Source organism: Orycteropus afer, unplaced genomic scaffold (genome assembly GCF_000298275.1).
Source record: "Orycteropus afer afer isolate SDZICR_OR568_19922 unplaced genomic scaffold, OryAfe1.0 scaffold00122, whole genome shotgun sequence".
In the NCBI taxonomy this organism is placed as follows: domain Eukaryota; kingdom Metazoa; phylum Chordata; class Mammalia; order Tubulidentata; family Orycteropodidae; genus Orycteropus; species Orycteropus afer.
In genome coordinates this window covers 7196001-7212578 of record NW_006921709.1, presented here as the reverse complement: position 1 = coordinate 7212578, position 16578 = coordinate 7196001, and the positions used below count along the sequence as shown (strand labels likewise).

The 16578-nt window shown below is 38.1% G+C and overlaps 1 protein-coding gene across 1 annotated transcript in view; it reads left to right on the top strand.

The window, feature by feature from the left end:
- Positions 1-16578, top strand: part of IL31RA (interleukin 31 receptor A) — a 108119-nt gene that overhangs the window by 12065 nt on the left and 79476 nt on the right. Inside the window, exons 2-4 of the mRNA XM_007944179.1 lie at positions 3322-3439; positions 6523-6689; positions 7241-7392. Coding sequence (XP_007942370.1) covers positions 3322-3439; positions 6523-6689; positions 7241-7392 — 437 coding nt within the window. The remainder of the gene's footprint in view (positions 1-3321; positions 3440-6522; positions 6690-7240; positions 7393-16578) is intronic.

The following is a 16578-nucleotide window of genomic DNA, read 5'->3' as shown; positions in this document are numbered from 1 at the left end:
GAAGGTTGTCATTTGACAGAAAAAGAGGACACTGCATGGTTTAGAATCAAGAAGGAAATGTGTCAGTGTTGTATCCTTTCACCATACTTGTTCAATCTGTGTGCTGAGCAGATAATCCGAGAAGGTGGACTATGTGAAGAAGATCATGGCATCAGGATTGGAGGAAAAATCACTAACAACCTGTGATACATTGACCACACATCTTTGCTTGCTGAAAGTGAGGATGACTTGAGGCACTTACTGATGAAGATTGAAGAATACAGTCTACAGTATGGATTACAGCTCAATATAAAGAAAACAAAAATCCTCACAACTGGACCTATAAGCAGCATCACAATAAGTGGAGAAAAGATTGAAGTTGTCAGAGACTTCACATTGCTTGGTTCTACAATCAATGCCAATGGAAGCAACAGTCAGGACATCAGACGACGTATAGCACTGGGCATATTGGCTGCAAAGGACCTCTCAAGTGCTGAAGAGCAAAGATGTCTTCTTGAGGACTAAGGTGCACCTGACCCAAGCCATGGTATTTTCAATCACCTCATATGCATGTGAGAGCTGGACAATGAATGAGGAAGACCAAAGAAAGTTGATGCTTTTGAGTTGTTGTGCTGGTGAAGAGTGCTGAAAGTACCATGGACTGCTAAAAGAACTAACAAATCTGTCCTGGAGGAAGTGCAGCCAGAATTCTCCTTGGAAGCGAGAATGGCCAGACTTTGTCTCTCTACTTTGGTCATGTTGTCAGAAGGGACCATTCACTGGAGAAGGGTGTCATGCTTGGTAAAGTGGAGAGTCGATGAAAGAGGGGAAGGCCCTCAACAAGATGGAATGACACAGTGGCTGCAGTGATGGGCTCAAGTATAGCAAGGATCATGGAGCTGGCATGGGACCGGACAGTGTTTCGTTCTGCTGTGCATAGGGTCACTATGAGTCGGAGGCAACTCGACAGCACCTAACAACAACAAGCAACATACATCTTTCTGGTATTCTTTGCTTTCAGCCAAGACTCATTTGACATTAACAATGATATTCCTTATTCCATGCCCTTTTCTTAATCCAGCTTGAATTTCTGGCAGTTCCCTGTGGATGTACTGCTGCAACTGTTTTGAATTATTTTCAGCAAAATTTTACTTGCATGTGATATTAGCGGTATGGTTTGATAATCTTCACATCCTGTTGGGTCACTTTTCTTTTGAATAGGAACAAATATGGATCTTTTCCAGTGGTTGGCCACATAGCTGTTTTCCAAATTTGTTGGCATGAATACGTGAGTGCCTCCAATGCTGCATCCCTTTGTTGAAATATTTCAATGGGTATTCATTCCATCAATTTCTGGAGCCTTGTTTTTCATTAATTCCTTCAGAGCAGCTTGAACTTCTTCCTTTAATACCATCATTTCTTGATCATGTGCCACCTCCTGAAATGGTTAAACATCAACCATTTCTTTTTGTTAAGGTAACTCTGTATTCTTTCCATCTTCATTCGATGCTTCCTGCATTATTCAATACTTTGCCATTAGAATCCTTCAATATTGCAATTCGAGGCTTGAATGTTCTTCAGTTCTTTCAGCTTGAGACATGCCAAGAGTGTTCTTCTCTTTTGGTTTTCTAACTCTAAATCTTTACACATTTCATTATAATACTTTGTCTTCTTGAATCACCCTTTGAAATCTTCTGTTCAGCTCTTTTACTTCAGCATTTCTTCCATCCATTTGTTGTTGTTGTTGTTATTTGCCATCGAGTCGGCCCCGACTCATAGCGACCCCTCCTTGGGTTTCCGAGGCAGTATCACTATGGAAGTAGGAATGCCCAACCTTCCTACCGAGGAGTGGCTGGCGGGTATGAACCGCCAGCCTTCTGGTTAGCAGTCAAGTGCCTTAGGCACTATGCTACCAGAGCTCCTTCCATCCATTTTAGCCATCCATTTTAGCTACTCTCTATTCATGAGCAAGTTTCAGAATCTCTTCTGACATCAGTTTTGGTCTTTTCTTTATTTCCTGTCTTTTTAATGAACTTTTGCTTTCTTCATGAATGCTGTTCTTGATGTCATCCCACAACTCATCTGGTCTTTGATCATCGGTGTTCAATGTGTCAAATCTACTCTTCAGAAGGTCTCTAAATTCAGGTGGGAGACTATCAATGTTGTATTTTGGCCCTTGTGGATTTGTTTTAATTTTCTTCAGCTTCAACTTGAATTTTCATAAGAGCAATTGATGGTCTGTTTTGCCTCTGGCCTTTTTCTGACTGATGATATTGAACTTTCCATGGTCTCTTTTCACAAATGTATTTGATTTGATTCCTATGTTTTCCATCTGATGAGGTTCACTTGTATAGTCACCATTTATGTTGTTGAAAAAGGGTATTTGCAATGAATAAGTCATTAGTCTTGCAAGATTCTATCATGTGATCTCCCACATTGTTTCTATTATCAAGGTCATACTTTCTAGTTACCTCCTTCTTTGTTTCCAACTTTCATATTCCAATAACCAGTAATTATCAATAATCTTGCTTGCATGTTTGGTCATTTTCACACTGCAGGAGTTGGTAAGTTTATAGACCCTTGAATTCCATCTATGGGCCCCTTAAAGTTGTAGATTTCTGTTCTGTAAAATGGTGGAATTGATACTATTGGGTGGGGAACCAGAATGAACAAGATTTACAAGATAGGAAAATGCAGCTAAAGATATTTCAGAAATTTCTTATATTGTACACCTTTCTGGAAACGAATGATTTGTAAGGTTTACATATAGCATAGTTCAGTATATTGTATTTTCCTCATTTTCTCACATCATTCACTACCCAATTATCCAGAGTTGTTCTACAATTTGATGCTTTACTTAGTATTTCACTAAGACTTTATATTGCCTGGAGCTTTAATTTCAGCTTCTCAAATGTTGCTTTTGAGTAAGAGTATGGAAAGTTTATTTTTAAGTAGAAGTCTAATTCTTCAAAGGGGATAACTGAAGAAATTGAGTTAGATACCTTCCATAGACCTAAATAGGGAAGAGAGTTTGGCCACTAACCGAAAGGTTAGCAGTTTGAACCCACTTGTGGCTCTGCAGGAGAAAACACCTAGTGATCTGCTTCTGTAAAAATAACAACATGGGAAACCCCACATGGCAGTTCTACTCTGTCCTGTAGGGTGACTATGAGCCAGAATCTACTTGATGGCACCCAAAAGCAATAATAAATTATACCTAATAACTAACCAATAAATCTGGCTTTTGATTCACCTGCTTTCATAAAAATAAATATTCTGTGGTGGCAATATTTATCATGTACTGAAATTGTTTGTGTGATCATTTTTTTTTTTTCTTTTTAGCTTTGCCACATAAGCCTGAGAACATTTCCTGTGTCTTCTACTATAAGAAAAACTTAACTTGCACTTGGAATCCAGAAAAGGAGGCCCATGACACATGGTACACAGTTAACAGAACTAAGTAAGTACGGGGAGCTTGTGTGCTCTCAGTGGAGGTAAAGAGAGGAGGCAGAGGCTTTTGGTTCATTCATGATTCAAGTGACTTAGGAAGTAAAATGTTTTTTCAAGTACAGCTTCTGAGTGACCTTTGGACTGCATCTGGTGGCTAGGGTGACATCTTGGTTATTTCCACCATACTGACGACAGGATCTGCTGTCACAGAGGGAGGGAAGATACAGTCATACAAAGACCTGCTTTTGGGACTGCCCAATGGGCTGAGTGTAGTGACCAGTTATAAACACAGTAGAAAAATCTGTTACCTTACTATGTTCAACTATACTCCACCTCTTTTCAGAATATGTTATACCACGATTCATTCTTCACATATGCAGATATAGTAAGCGGGATGAACTCAACACCAAGAAGCTAAATTACCTCTATCTGCCACTAACTTGTTAAGTAATCTTTGTCAAACAGTATACTACTAGAACAATGATTGCCAAATTTTTCACTAGCTCAAGGATCCTTTATTATTCTAATTTATTAACAATCCTGGCCAAAACCTGGATGTCTTAGAGAGTTTGTGCAGAGATATTTTGAAATTCTGAAAATAGCTCATGAAACCCATTACTTCTTTCATGTTCCCTAGGAATAAGGGAGTCTGTGTTGGGAGCTAGTATAAGATGATCTCTAAGTCTTTTTTCTATTTAACAAAGAGAATTGTTGGTTCCAAGCTTTTTTTTTTTTTAATACAAGATAAGTATAAACTCTATGTTTCCCACCCCCACTCCTCATAAATTGGTAATTGGTATAGTAAGGAAAGTCTACCATATGTTTTATAGCAGGAGAAAGGGAAAAGCTAACAATATTCTTAACAGCATTGATATATCAATAAATATCTGTGGCAAAGAGATGCTTTAAATAGAGTTGGGGAAACTTTTTCTGTAAAGGGCTAGGCAGTAAACATTTTAGACTCAACTGCACAACACTACTGTTGGAGCACGAAACTGCTGTAGATAGTGTATAAATGAATGGGTATGACTGTGTTCCAATAAGAATTTAATTATAGACAATTTTCACATGCCACAAAATATTCTTCTTTTTAGTGTTTTCAACCATTTAACAATGTAAATAGCGTTCTTAGCTTGTGAGCCATACAAAAACAGGAGGTCACCATATCTGGCCTGTAGGTCATAGTTTGCTGACCTCTGCTTTAGAAAATAACCATACTCAGGGGGCAGGAATGTGTAGGAAAGAACACAGGGAAGAGGTAACTATGGGCGGTAGGAAGAGGGCGGTTACATTGTGGGGAATCAGTATCATGAAACAAAATGCATGTAAACTGCTGTATGGAAAATGAATTTGCTCTGTAAACTGTCACCCAAAATGAAATAGAAATTAAAAAAAAAAAAAGAACCATAAAAGCCCAAAACACATGGTCCAAATGACTTGCTTTTTCATAGACTTGTTAGTTATAGGACCAATGTTAAACAAGAAGTAGCAATGAAAGTAACAGTGAAAATCTGGAAACCTTAATTGTTCTTTCTTGAGTTTCTGTTTTCTCTTTCATCTCTCTCTGTTATTATCACCAGCTGGGCATATAGAATACTCTGGAACCATTATACCCAGCTTCCCTTTGTGGCCCCAGGGCTGCCTAAACTTCTAGTATTCCTAGATGGGCTCATATTTTTGTGAGTTTATCATCTAGAATATCTCCTCTAAGTAGAATAGTAGGATTTCCTTGTGGATAGTCTATCCTGAGAGCATATTAAGGTAGGTTAATGTTATGAACAAAAAACTACTGATGCTCAAGACCACAGGAATTTATAGTGCCATGGAGAAGATGGCTTTTCAACTGAGACTGAAGGAGAACAGCAGGTATAGGGAAGGGGAGAACGGGCATTTCTCAAGGTTACAGAATCAACAAACACAAAACTATTCAACTATAGTAACAGTAATAATAATAATAATAAAATCTCACATTTATTAACTACTTATTGTGTGCCTGCCATTTTAAAAGAGCTTTAGGAGCTCTGGTAGCATAGTGCCTCAGGCACTTGACTGCTAACCAGAAGGCTGGTGGTTCAAATCCACCAGCCATTCCTTGGAAGGAAGATTGGGCAATCTACTTCCGTAGAGATACAGCCTTGGAAACCCAAGGAGGGGTTGCTATGAGTCGGGTCTGACTTGACAGCAGTGTTTTTGGTTTTTTGGTTTACGTATATAGTATTAGCTCATTTAACCCTCATGACAACCCTGTTATAGGCATATTCCTATCTTAATTTTATAGATGTGAAAACTAAGGCACAGGGAGGTAAAATATTTGCAAGGGGTTAATAAAGAGCAAAACCAAGATTCAAACCTAACTGGCTTCCTTTGCCCATGCTTGGAACCACTGTACAACATTACCCAGGGGGCCGTTTTTGCACTGCTGGTAACCCTAGGAAACCTTTGAGGTCCTTTTTGGTTTCAAGATTCCATGTGTCTAAGCTCCATTAACCTCTGCCTGCTCCAGCAAACACCAGCACTCTGCCTGGTGGGCCCCTTTCCTATTGTCAGTCCTTCCATCACATCCGCTGTCCCCAAGGCCATGTGGACTATCCCTATCCATCTGATTCTTAGTAATATGTGCACTTGTTTTCATTACACTGAAGCTCAGCAGCATTTAAGTATTTCTTTAGAAAGATAGCTTTTAATGCATTTTCTAAAACTAATATATGCTAACAGTGAAAAAAATTCTACCATAATTATTCAATGAATTCTTTTTGAATCTTTTATTTTTCTTTTAAGAATTCTCAAGGCTAGATTCTGGGATTCTCTGGGATCTGTTGGTTATTTCTTGCTAATATGTGTAGCCAGTGTAGCTTTTGATAGGCTCACTGGAGGCTCCATGGCTTATAACATCTCAAATTGACAAGCAGCAGGAAATTTCTTTCTCCTTGGAGGTGAGGGAGGAAATTGGAGAGAGAAGCCCCAGATCCTGAACTATACAGTTCTCAGAGAAACCCAGGTGTAACTAACACATAATATGCTTAATACATTAAGTGTAGCTGTGTTTCCAAACTGCTGTATAAAACTAATGTTGAATCACTTTTTTCTTCAAAGCTGTTATGGAGGAGAACATGAGTTATGTAGAATTGAAAATCGTGCTTCATGTTCTTTTTTCTATCCAAACGTCACATACCCAGATAATTGCAGCATTGAAGTGGAAGCTGAAAATGCAGATGGTAAAGTTAAGTCTGATAGGACACAGTGGAATTTAGATAACATAGGTAAGTATTATTTGATACACCTATGCAATCTTTTATTAAAAGGTATCTGTTTTTTAAAAAAGGATGTTATCTGTGGACTCAAAACTATAATCAAAGCTCAGGGATATGATAGGGTTGTGTGTTTTATGGATATTCAAAAAATTTTTTTCTTATTAAAGAAGGAAGGAAGAAAGGGACAACGGGAAAGGAAGACAAGGCATATTGACCAAATTGATGGATCTTTTGAAGCACAAAAGTTTTTATTTTGATGAAGTCCTATGGTTTCCTCTTCTTTCTTCCTTCTTGGCCTAGAATCGGATCTAAAAGGAAAAGGCTAATTTGCAGAAAAAATTGCAGGAATGTATCTTGTCATCATTGGGCACACTTTTTTTTTTTTTTAATACTGCCTTCCTAATGCTATCTGTATATGGTGAACCACAACAAATGCACTGTCATTTCATATCTAGGTTTTTTTTTTTTTTTTTTTTCCCTTTCTTTCAGTTTTGGGTGGACCTTATTAGGACCTTCTCATCTTTTTGGAAATATAAGAAATATATGATTTTTATTTTCAGTGAAAATTGAACCACCTGAGATTTACTATGTGAAACCAGTTTTGGGTGTCAAACGAATGGTTCAAATAATGTGGAGAAGGCCTCAACTGGCACCTAGGTCAACAGGTTTAAACTACACTCTTCGATTCATGACAGTGAATAGTGCCAAGTGGGTAAGTTATGTCATTATAATATTTCCTTTAGGGGTTCAAGGAAGAGAATCATTGACAAATTTTGTTGACCTGGAGTCATCTTCACTTTTTATATTGAAAATAGAAGATAGACAATAGTGAACACTTTTCTTTTCACTTTCCCATTTGCATCTTTTAAATTGGAAGAAAATTCTACTATAGACATTTTGTATATAAGCCCTTATTATGTCAAGACATTTCCCCTTCTATTCCTATTTTGCTGAGCTTTTATTAGGAACAAGGGTTGGATTTTGTCAAATGCCTTTTCTAAATCCATTAATATGGCCTTGTGGTCCTTTTCCTTTCCTTTATTTATGTGGTGGATTACATTGATTGTTTTTCTAATGTAGAACCATCCTTGCATACCTTGTATGAATCCCACTTGGTCATGATGTATGATTTTTGTTGATGTAGTGTTGGATTTTATTGGCTAGGATGTTGTTAAAGATTTTTGTGTCCATATTCATGAGGGATATTGGTCTTCAATTTTCTTTTTTAGTGGTATCTTTGCCTGGCTTTAATATCAGGGTTATGCTGCTTCATAAAATGAATTTGGGAGAATTCTATCTTTTTCTAAGTTCTAGAATAGTTTGAGTAAGATTAGTGTCAGTTTTCTCTGAATATTTGGTAGAATTCTCCAGTAAAGTCTTCAGGGTCAGGATTTTTATTTTGTTAAGAAGTTGTTTTTCTTTCTTTCTTTTCTTTTAATGATGTATTCTAGTTCTTCTTTTGTTATGACCCTGCTTAAGTTTTCTGCCTCCAGTCTATGTAAGTTTATGTAGGTCATGTGTTTCTAGAAATTTGTCCATGTGTTGGAGGTTTTGAAATTTATTGGGGTACTGTTTGTTCTTCATTGTATTCTGTCATCATCTTTTTTATTTCCTTTGATTCTGTTGTGACAGTGCCCATTTCATTTACTATTTGTGTTATTTGTATCTTCTCTTTCTTTTCCTTAGTTATATTTGCCAGTAATTTGACACATCTGTTAATGTTTTTGAAGAACCAACTTCTAACCTTGCTATTCTTTCTATATTTCTGTTTCATTTATTTCTGTTCTAATATTTATTATTTCATTTTTCTGGAGACTGTGGACTTTTTTGTTTCTCTTTTCTAGTTGTTAGAGTTGTTAGGTTAAGGTATTGACTTTGTTTTTTACTTCTTTTTTGATGTGTGCATCTATTGCTATAAATTGACTTCTGTGTACTGCTTTCACTGTATCCCAAAGGTTTTGGTATGTTGTGTTTTCATTCTCATTTGCTTCTAGGAATTTTTTTTTATTTCACATTTTATTTTTTCTGTTACCCAACAGTTTTGAACAGGGTGTTACTCAACTTCCATGTTGATTTTTCCCCCTGATCTTCCTATTGTTGATTTCAAATTTTATAGCGTTGTGATCCAAGAAGAAGCTTTGTAGTATTTCCTATTTTTTAAAATGTATTAAGACTTGCTTTGTGGCCTAATATATGATATATTCTGAAGAATGATCCATTTGCACTGGAAAAGAATGTGTACTGCATTTTAGTTGGGTGGAGTGTTCTGTTATGTCTACAAGGTCAAGTTGTTGACATTGTTGAGATCTTCTGTATCTTTGTTGAATTTCTTTCTACTTATTCTGTCCTTCCCTGAAAGTGGTGTGTTAAAGTCTACAGCTATTGTAGAAGATATTTCTGTTTTCAATTCAGTTAATGTTTACTTTATGTATTTGGGGTTCTTTCATTAGGTACATAGATATTTATTGTGCTTATGTCCTCTTGCTGGATTGACATTTTTAAATCATTATATAATGTTCTTCCTTGTCCATTATGCTAGTTTTTGCTGTGAAGTCTATTTTGTCAGAAATTAATATTGCTACTCCTGTTCCTTTTTGGTAGCCATTAGCTTGATATATTTTTTTCCATCCTTTTTTTTTTTTAAATTTTTATTTTAAGAGCTTGTTTTACATTCAACGTCATGTGTACATTTAGTTTCATTCTCCATTCGCCATGTCCAACCCTAACCCAGTCTCCTCCCCTCCCTACCCTGCAACCCTCCTCCTGTGTTCCTCATAATTATGCACTCCTGTTGGTCCTGCATTTCCTCAGTTTGAATGGTGATCCTTTGGTGTCCCATGGTCTATTGCTCTAAGGGATGTATTACCATTGAGTGTGTGGGTGCGGCATCCTGGGTTGAGTGGTCTGCATGTACGTCTTGTTAACTATTGGGCTGAGAGCCCGCCCCTAGAGGTGAGTTTTATTCTAGGCACCGAATGTATTTCAGGGCCATAGTATTATTATATATTAGTATATTCAGGCCATAGTCTCACCAGATTTCATCTGACCAGTAATTCTGGTCATTATTGAGTTTTTGGATTTTGTTCCACGTTTTCCCTCCCACTCTGTCCAGGATCTCCAGATTTGATCCTTTCTTGAGTGGTTGGCATTGGTAGCCAGGCACCATCCAGTTCTTCTGGTCTCAAGGGCCATAGTGTCCTAGGGCTGATTGCTTCTAAATGCCCTTGTTTTCTTTTCTTTTTTTTTTTTTTTGGCGTTCTTCACTTCTGACGCTGGGAGACCATTAGCTGCATCTTAGATGGCTGCATGAAAGCTTTTAAGACCCCAATCACTACTCACCAATGTAGAATGTGGAGCAACGCTTTTATGCATTTTGTTGTGCCAATTGAGTCTGGTGTACCCCAGTACTATGGTCCTGAGGTAGTAGCTCTATTAGATCTCTCTCCCATAGTGTCGGGATGTCTGTGAGAGATTAATCTGTGTCTGTCTTCTATTGTTTCTGTATGGACTGCAGGTATTTTTTATCACTGGTGTCTGTACAGTCCATTCTTTGATTTTTAATTTTTTTTTTTTTGTATCTAAGGTGACTCTCTTGTAGACAGCATATCAATGGGTCTTGTTTTCTTATCCATTCTGCCACTCTTTTTCTCTTGACTGGTTCATTTAACCCATTCACATTCACTGTAATTAATGATAGGTATGAATTGAGTGTTGTCATTGTTTTGTGTTTTATATTGAGTTATTAATAGTTTCCTTGTTCTGAATATTTTTTTTCTGTGTTGAATTCATTTTGTTATTGTGTTTTCTTATTATTTCCTTCATTGTTGTTGATTTTGTATTTACTAAGTCCATGTGATTTTCTTCTTTCTTCTTTTGGTTAGAAGGCTTATTAATTTTCTTTGTGGTTACCCTGTAGTTAATTTTATCTACCTAATTTAGAATAGTTTGTTCTATATTAATATTGTCCTGACTTCCTCTCCATTTGGAAGCTCTGTAACTATACCTTTTATTCCTGTTTTATGCTTTGTAGTTGTTTTCATTTACAGATTGGTGCCTTTTGTTCTCTATTTTCAGATTTGGAAGCTAATTTTAGTTTTGAGAATTCTTTCTCTGGGTTTGTTCCTGGGTGATGTTATCATGTGTCTTAATTTTAGGTGGTTGCCTTCCATTACTGGTTTTCTGTCTGAAGGACTCCCTTTAGCATTTCTAGTAAGATTGATCTGGTTTTTACAAATTCCTTTAATTTCTGTTTATCTGGAAATGTCCTAATTTCATCATTGCATTTGAGGGACATTTTGCTAGGTATATAATTCTTGTTTGGCAGTTTTTTCTTTCAAGGTTTTATACATGTCATCCCATTTCCTTCTTGCCTGCATGGTTTCTGCTGAGAAATCAGAGCTATGTCTTACTGGTTGCTCTTTGTAGGTCACATTTTGTTTTTCCTGAACTACTCTCAAGATTTTTTTTTTTTTTTTTGTCTTTGGTTTTGGAACGTTTGATTATGTTATGTCTCGGTGATTTTCTCTTAGAGGAGGCTGCAATTTCACATGTCTTGTGTTCAGTGGAGGCAAAACCTGTCAGTGACCCAGGCACAGGGATGCAGAATTACAGGCACTGGCTCTGTCTGCTTGGGGCACATTGTGATGCATGACTGGGCTGCTAAGGAGGTGGCTGAGAAACTGGGCAAGTAGGGGACTGCTCGAGGGGCATCCTTAGCCACTGAGTTGGTGGGGGTGTGAAGCAGGCTCACCCCTAGTCACCAGGAAGGTATATTTTGTAGAGTGGAGAAGCATCTCTCTCATTGGAACTCACTGGTTTGAGTTGGGTGTCTTTCTAAGCATGCACAGCTGATATCCAACTCCTTCCCAGACTTAGTCAACTGGGGGGCTGCTGGGAGTCCAGCAACTTCAACTGCCATCCCGTAGGCCTTCCCCTTTGTGTGAGCGCTCAACCTAAATGGTTCGTTTTCACTAGTAGTGAGTTGTTTCTTCTTTCACTGGCTCCCTCCTTGCTCTGAAATTGCCTGTGCCACTGGAAGTCTCACTTGTTTTCCTGCATGGTCTTCTCCCAAATCCAGCATATACTCTGCTCACCTTGATTCCCTCCAAATCTGTCCACACCGTGTCTCTGTCCCAGTGTGTATTCCATGAAGTTGGCTTCTCATCACCTGAGTATAATGCCCTTCTGTGTCTCAAAATGACCATGTTTCATTGGGTCCTGGCTTCCTCTCTCTTCCTAGTCATTGCTGTGTCTGCCTTTCCAATGAGTGCTCAATCTAATTATTTATCCCTTCATTTGCTGCTCAGAGTTCCAGGATTGTTATTTGTATCTATTTCACTTAGGTTTTTCTGTGTGTCTGTTGTAGAGGGATTAGATGGAATGTATCTCTAAGATGCCATCTTGTCTCTGCCTCCCACACTATTGGTTTTTATTGATCTTGTAGCCAATTAAATCAATTAAATATTCAAAAGTCTTCTCCCTACATTGTCTATCTTATAATTTGTATAGCTGGTTTTTAACCAAGTAATAAATTCAGACATTTTACTTATTTCTACTGAATTGCTTCATGTTAGTCTTATCCATCGTTCCAGCTTATTTAAAATCTTTATGCTATCACTCAAAACTTATAGTTACCTTTCCAGCTTTTCAGTATCTTCAGATTTAATAATACTTACTTCTGCTGGAAAAAAAATCCCATCACTATCAGGTTGATTCCAACTCATAGCGATCCTACAGGACAGAGTAGAACTGCCCCATAGGGTTTCTGTGGCTCCGAATCTTGACAGAAGTAGACTGCTATGTCCTTCTCCTGCAAAGTGGCTGGTGGATTCATACCACCAATATTAGGTTGGCAGCTGAGCACTTTAACCACTGTGCCACAAGTGCTCTTTTACTTTAAAACTTTTGTATAATTATTCATAAAAATGTTCACTATCTCAGAACCCTGTGGTAAACTAGTAGAGACCATACAGAGACATTAGCCTTTTCACCTTGCCTTCTTTGTGTGTGTCATTAATGATATATCTGGTGCTATAGTGCCTAAAGGATTTGACTGCTAACCAGAAGGCTGGCGGTTCAAACCCACCAGCCACTCCTCAGAAGGAAGATTGGGCAATCTACTTCTGTAGTGACATCGCCTTGGAAACCCAAGAGGGGTCACTATGAGTCAGAACATACTTGACAGCAGTGAAGAAGAGAAAAACTTACCATGGTAATCATTCAGCCTACTTTTTCCTTGTCCATGAGGCTATTATGTGACTTTTTCCCTCACCGAAACTCATAGACACTAAGTAAGTCTATTCCATCCTCTCCTAGCCTAGAACTCTTCCAAAGAATATTTGTTAAGTTTCACTTGTCCTGTGTTCAGAGACATGAAGTTGGCCACTCCTTCTTGCAACTTCAGATTTAACAAGAATTACTAGAAAAGCAAGGGCAAGTTGCAAGATGAGGTAAGAGGAGTGAATAACTGACTAGGTCTTGGAGGGTTAAAGATTTAGATCGCATTCCATAAATAATGGAAACCATTGACAGAAGATTGGCCTGGGTTTAGAACCGAGGAGACCTAATTGTGTTTGAAAGCTTAAACTAGAGAGAGAATACCGCACTTCCCACCTTTTTTCCCACATCCTGTATGAGAACAGAAGGGACATTTCACCTCAGGAATTTACATGAAGGAGGCAAGGATGAGTGCTTTTCTAGTAATTCTGAATTGCTTTGCTCTTGTGTCATGTCATTTCCAGAGGCATATTCTGTGCCTCTTCCTAGATCATATTCTAATTTTGTACTTCTTCCCCTCCTCCAAACCATGTTAAATCTGTTCATCTTTCAGAACTCAAGTTTGACATATTTCCATATGACAGCCTGAGCTTTCCTTCTGTGCATTCCCCTTTCATTGCACTCAGCCCTTAACACTGTTATTAAAAACTTGTCTCTCACTACATTAGACTACAAACTCCTTAAAGACAGGGACTTCAGTTTTCATCTTTGCTTTCTCATTGCCTGCCACATGGCTGTACGCAATAGATGTTCTCAATGGCAATGAGTTTTGTTTTGTTTTGGTTTTGGTTTTAGCTGAATTAAACTTTCATAAAAACTATCTTAAAATTACAAGGTGTCCATATAGCAAGACTCATATTTGTATGATGTTGTATGGTTTACAAAGTGGTTTTTTACATCCCAAACTATTTAATCTTTGCACATCCTTTAAACAGTCATTGTTATCCTTATTTTTAAAGATTAAGGAACTGAGATTTAGAAAGCATAAAACACCTAGTCAAAATCTCAACATTTGTAAATTGCAAACATAAGCCCAGCTTTTCTAACTCCAAGTGCAGTTGTCAATGTAACTGTACTTCAACAGCTTCCAAGCCACCTGCCTGTAGTCCTGGTCTGAAGGGTTCTCACCTTTTATGTAATGGAACCATGTGACTGTCCTTCAAAGGGATCTCAAAACTCTTTCAAGAATTTGAATTTGGCTTTGCACCAAAACTTCTGAATCATTTCTTAAGAGCCAACACTTTGAGTGAGTTAAGATTTGGCACAAAGTATAGGTTGTTAGAAACAAATCTGATAATAGCTAATTAGTGTTTTGGCAGGATTCCATTGCTTGTGTTGAGTTGGGGAAGTTTTAAATCTAAGGATTAGATTGAAGGATTTGTTGTTCCTGGGCCCTGTGAGGGTCAAAGGCACTAGCCTTGATAAAAAGCTAAGTTAAAGGATCCTTAAAAGAGCCTAGTGGTGTGGTGCACAGCCCCCAGATGGCAGGGAGCAGTGGCAGACAGGGCCGGCAGGAACAGGTAGGAGGAAGCCCAGGAAGTGAGCGGAGTGGTTGGAACAGCGAAGGGAGACAAACTTATCTGTCAATTTGTCATACTGTGGTGGCTTGTGTGTGCTGTGAAGCTGGAGGCTGTGCCAGCAACGATGCCCATGGTGGACTGGTTTTGGTGGAGCTTCCAGACTGAGACAGACTTGGAAAAAAAAAAAGAGACCATCCACTTCTCAAAGAATTGGCCAGTGAAAACCTTGTGAACAGTAGTGAAACACTGTCTGATATATTAGTGGAAAACTTTATGAATTGCCCTGAAACATTGTCTGATACAGTGCCGGAAGATGAGGCCCTCAGGTCGGAAGGCACTCAAAATATGACTGGGAAAGAGCTGCCTCATCAGAGTAGAGTCTATCTTAATGATATGGATAAAGTAGAGTTTTTGGGGCTTCCATTTGCTGAAGTGGCATGACTCAATATGAGAAGAAACAGCTGCAAACATCCATTGATAACTGGAACATGGAATATATGAAGTATGAATCTAGGAAAATTGGAAGTTGTCAAAAATGAAATGGAATGCACAAAGATCAATATCCTAAGCATTAGTGAGCTGACATGGACTGGTTTTTGTCATTTTGAATCAGATAACCATATGATCTACTATGCCAGGAATGACAAGTTGAAGAGGAATGGTGTGGTGTTCATCATCACAAAGAATGTTTGAAGATCTATCCTGAAGTACAGTGCTGTCAGTGATGGAATAATATCCATATGCCTACAAGAAAAGCCAGTTAATACTGCTATTATTCAAATTTATGCACCAACCACCAAAGCCAATGATGAGGAAATTGAGAGTTTTTATCAGCTTCTGCAGTCTGAAATTGATGGAACGTGCAATCAGGACGTGTTAATTATTACTGGTGACTGGACTGCAAAAGTGGGAAAAAAAGAAGAATCACCGGTAGTTGGAAAATTTGGCCTTGGTGACAGAAATAATGCTGGAGATTTCATGATAGAATTTTGCAAGACCAACGACTTATTAATTGCAGATACTTTTCCTCAACAACACAAACGGCAGCTATACACGTCAACTTCACCAGATAGAGTACACAGGAATCAGATTGACTACATCTGTGGCAAAAGGTGATGGAGATGCTCAATAGCTTCAGCCAAAACAAGGCCAGGAGGTGACTATAGAACAGACCATCAACTGCTCATTTGCAAGTCCAAGTTGAAGTTGAAGACAATTAAAACAAGTCCATGAGAGCCAAAATATGACCTTGATTATATCCCTCCTGAATTTAGAGACCATTTAAAGAATAGATTTGATGCATTGAACACCAATGATCAAAAACCAGAACAATTGTGGGATAACATCAAGGACATCATCCATGAAGAAAGCAAAAGGTCATCAAAAAGACAGGAAAGGAAGAAAACACTAAAATGGATGTCAGAAGAGACTCTGAAACTTACCCTTGAATGGAGAGTAGCTAAAGCAAATGGAAGAAATGACAAGATAAAAGAGCTGAACAGAAGATTTCAAAGAGCAGCTTGAGAAGACATAGTCAAATAGCCAAAAGATGGAATCAACCTAGGTGTCCATCAGCTGAGAAATGGATAACCAAACTATGGTACATACACACAATGGAATACTATGCAACACTAAAGAATAATGTAGAATCTGCAAAACACCACATAATGTGGATGAACTTGCAGGACATTATGCTGAGTGAAATACAATCAGAAAAGGACAAATATTGTATTAGTCCGTTATTGTAAAAATTAAGGAAAGGTTTAGCTATAGAAGGAAATTTTCTTTGTTGGTTACCAGGGGTGGGAGGGAAAGGGAGGGAACGCTGCTAGATAGAGAGAGATAAGTATTGATTTGGGTGAAGAGAAGGGCAATGTACCAAATGTGAGTGACCAATATGGCGGCATTGAGGATGACAAAGACATAGGAGGTACAGACAACAAAGATGTACATGGGAGGTACAGACAACAAAGATGAACCCTTTTGCACATACAGTACTGTGTTGTCAGTGAAGGCAAGCATGGGTATCTGGGTGGATAGATGGGTAGACAGGCTGAACTATTAGGTATGTCTATGAAATAGGGAGTGTATCCAAGAACATA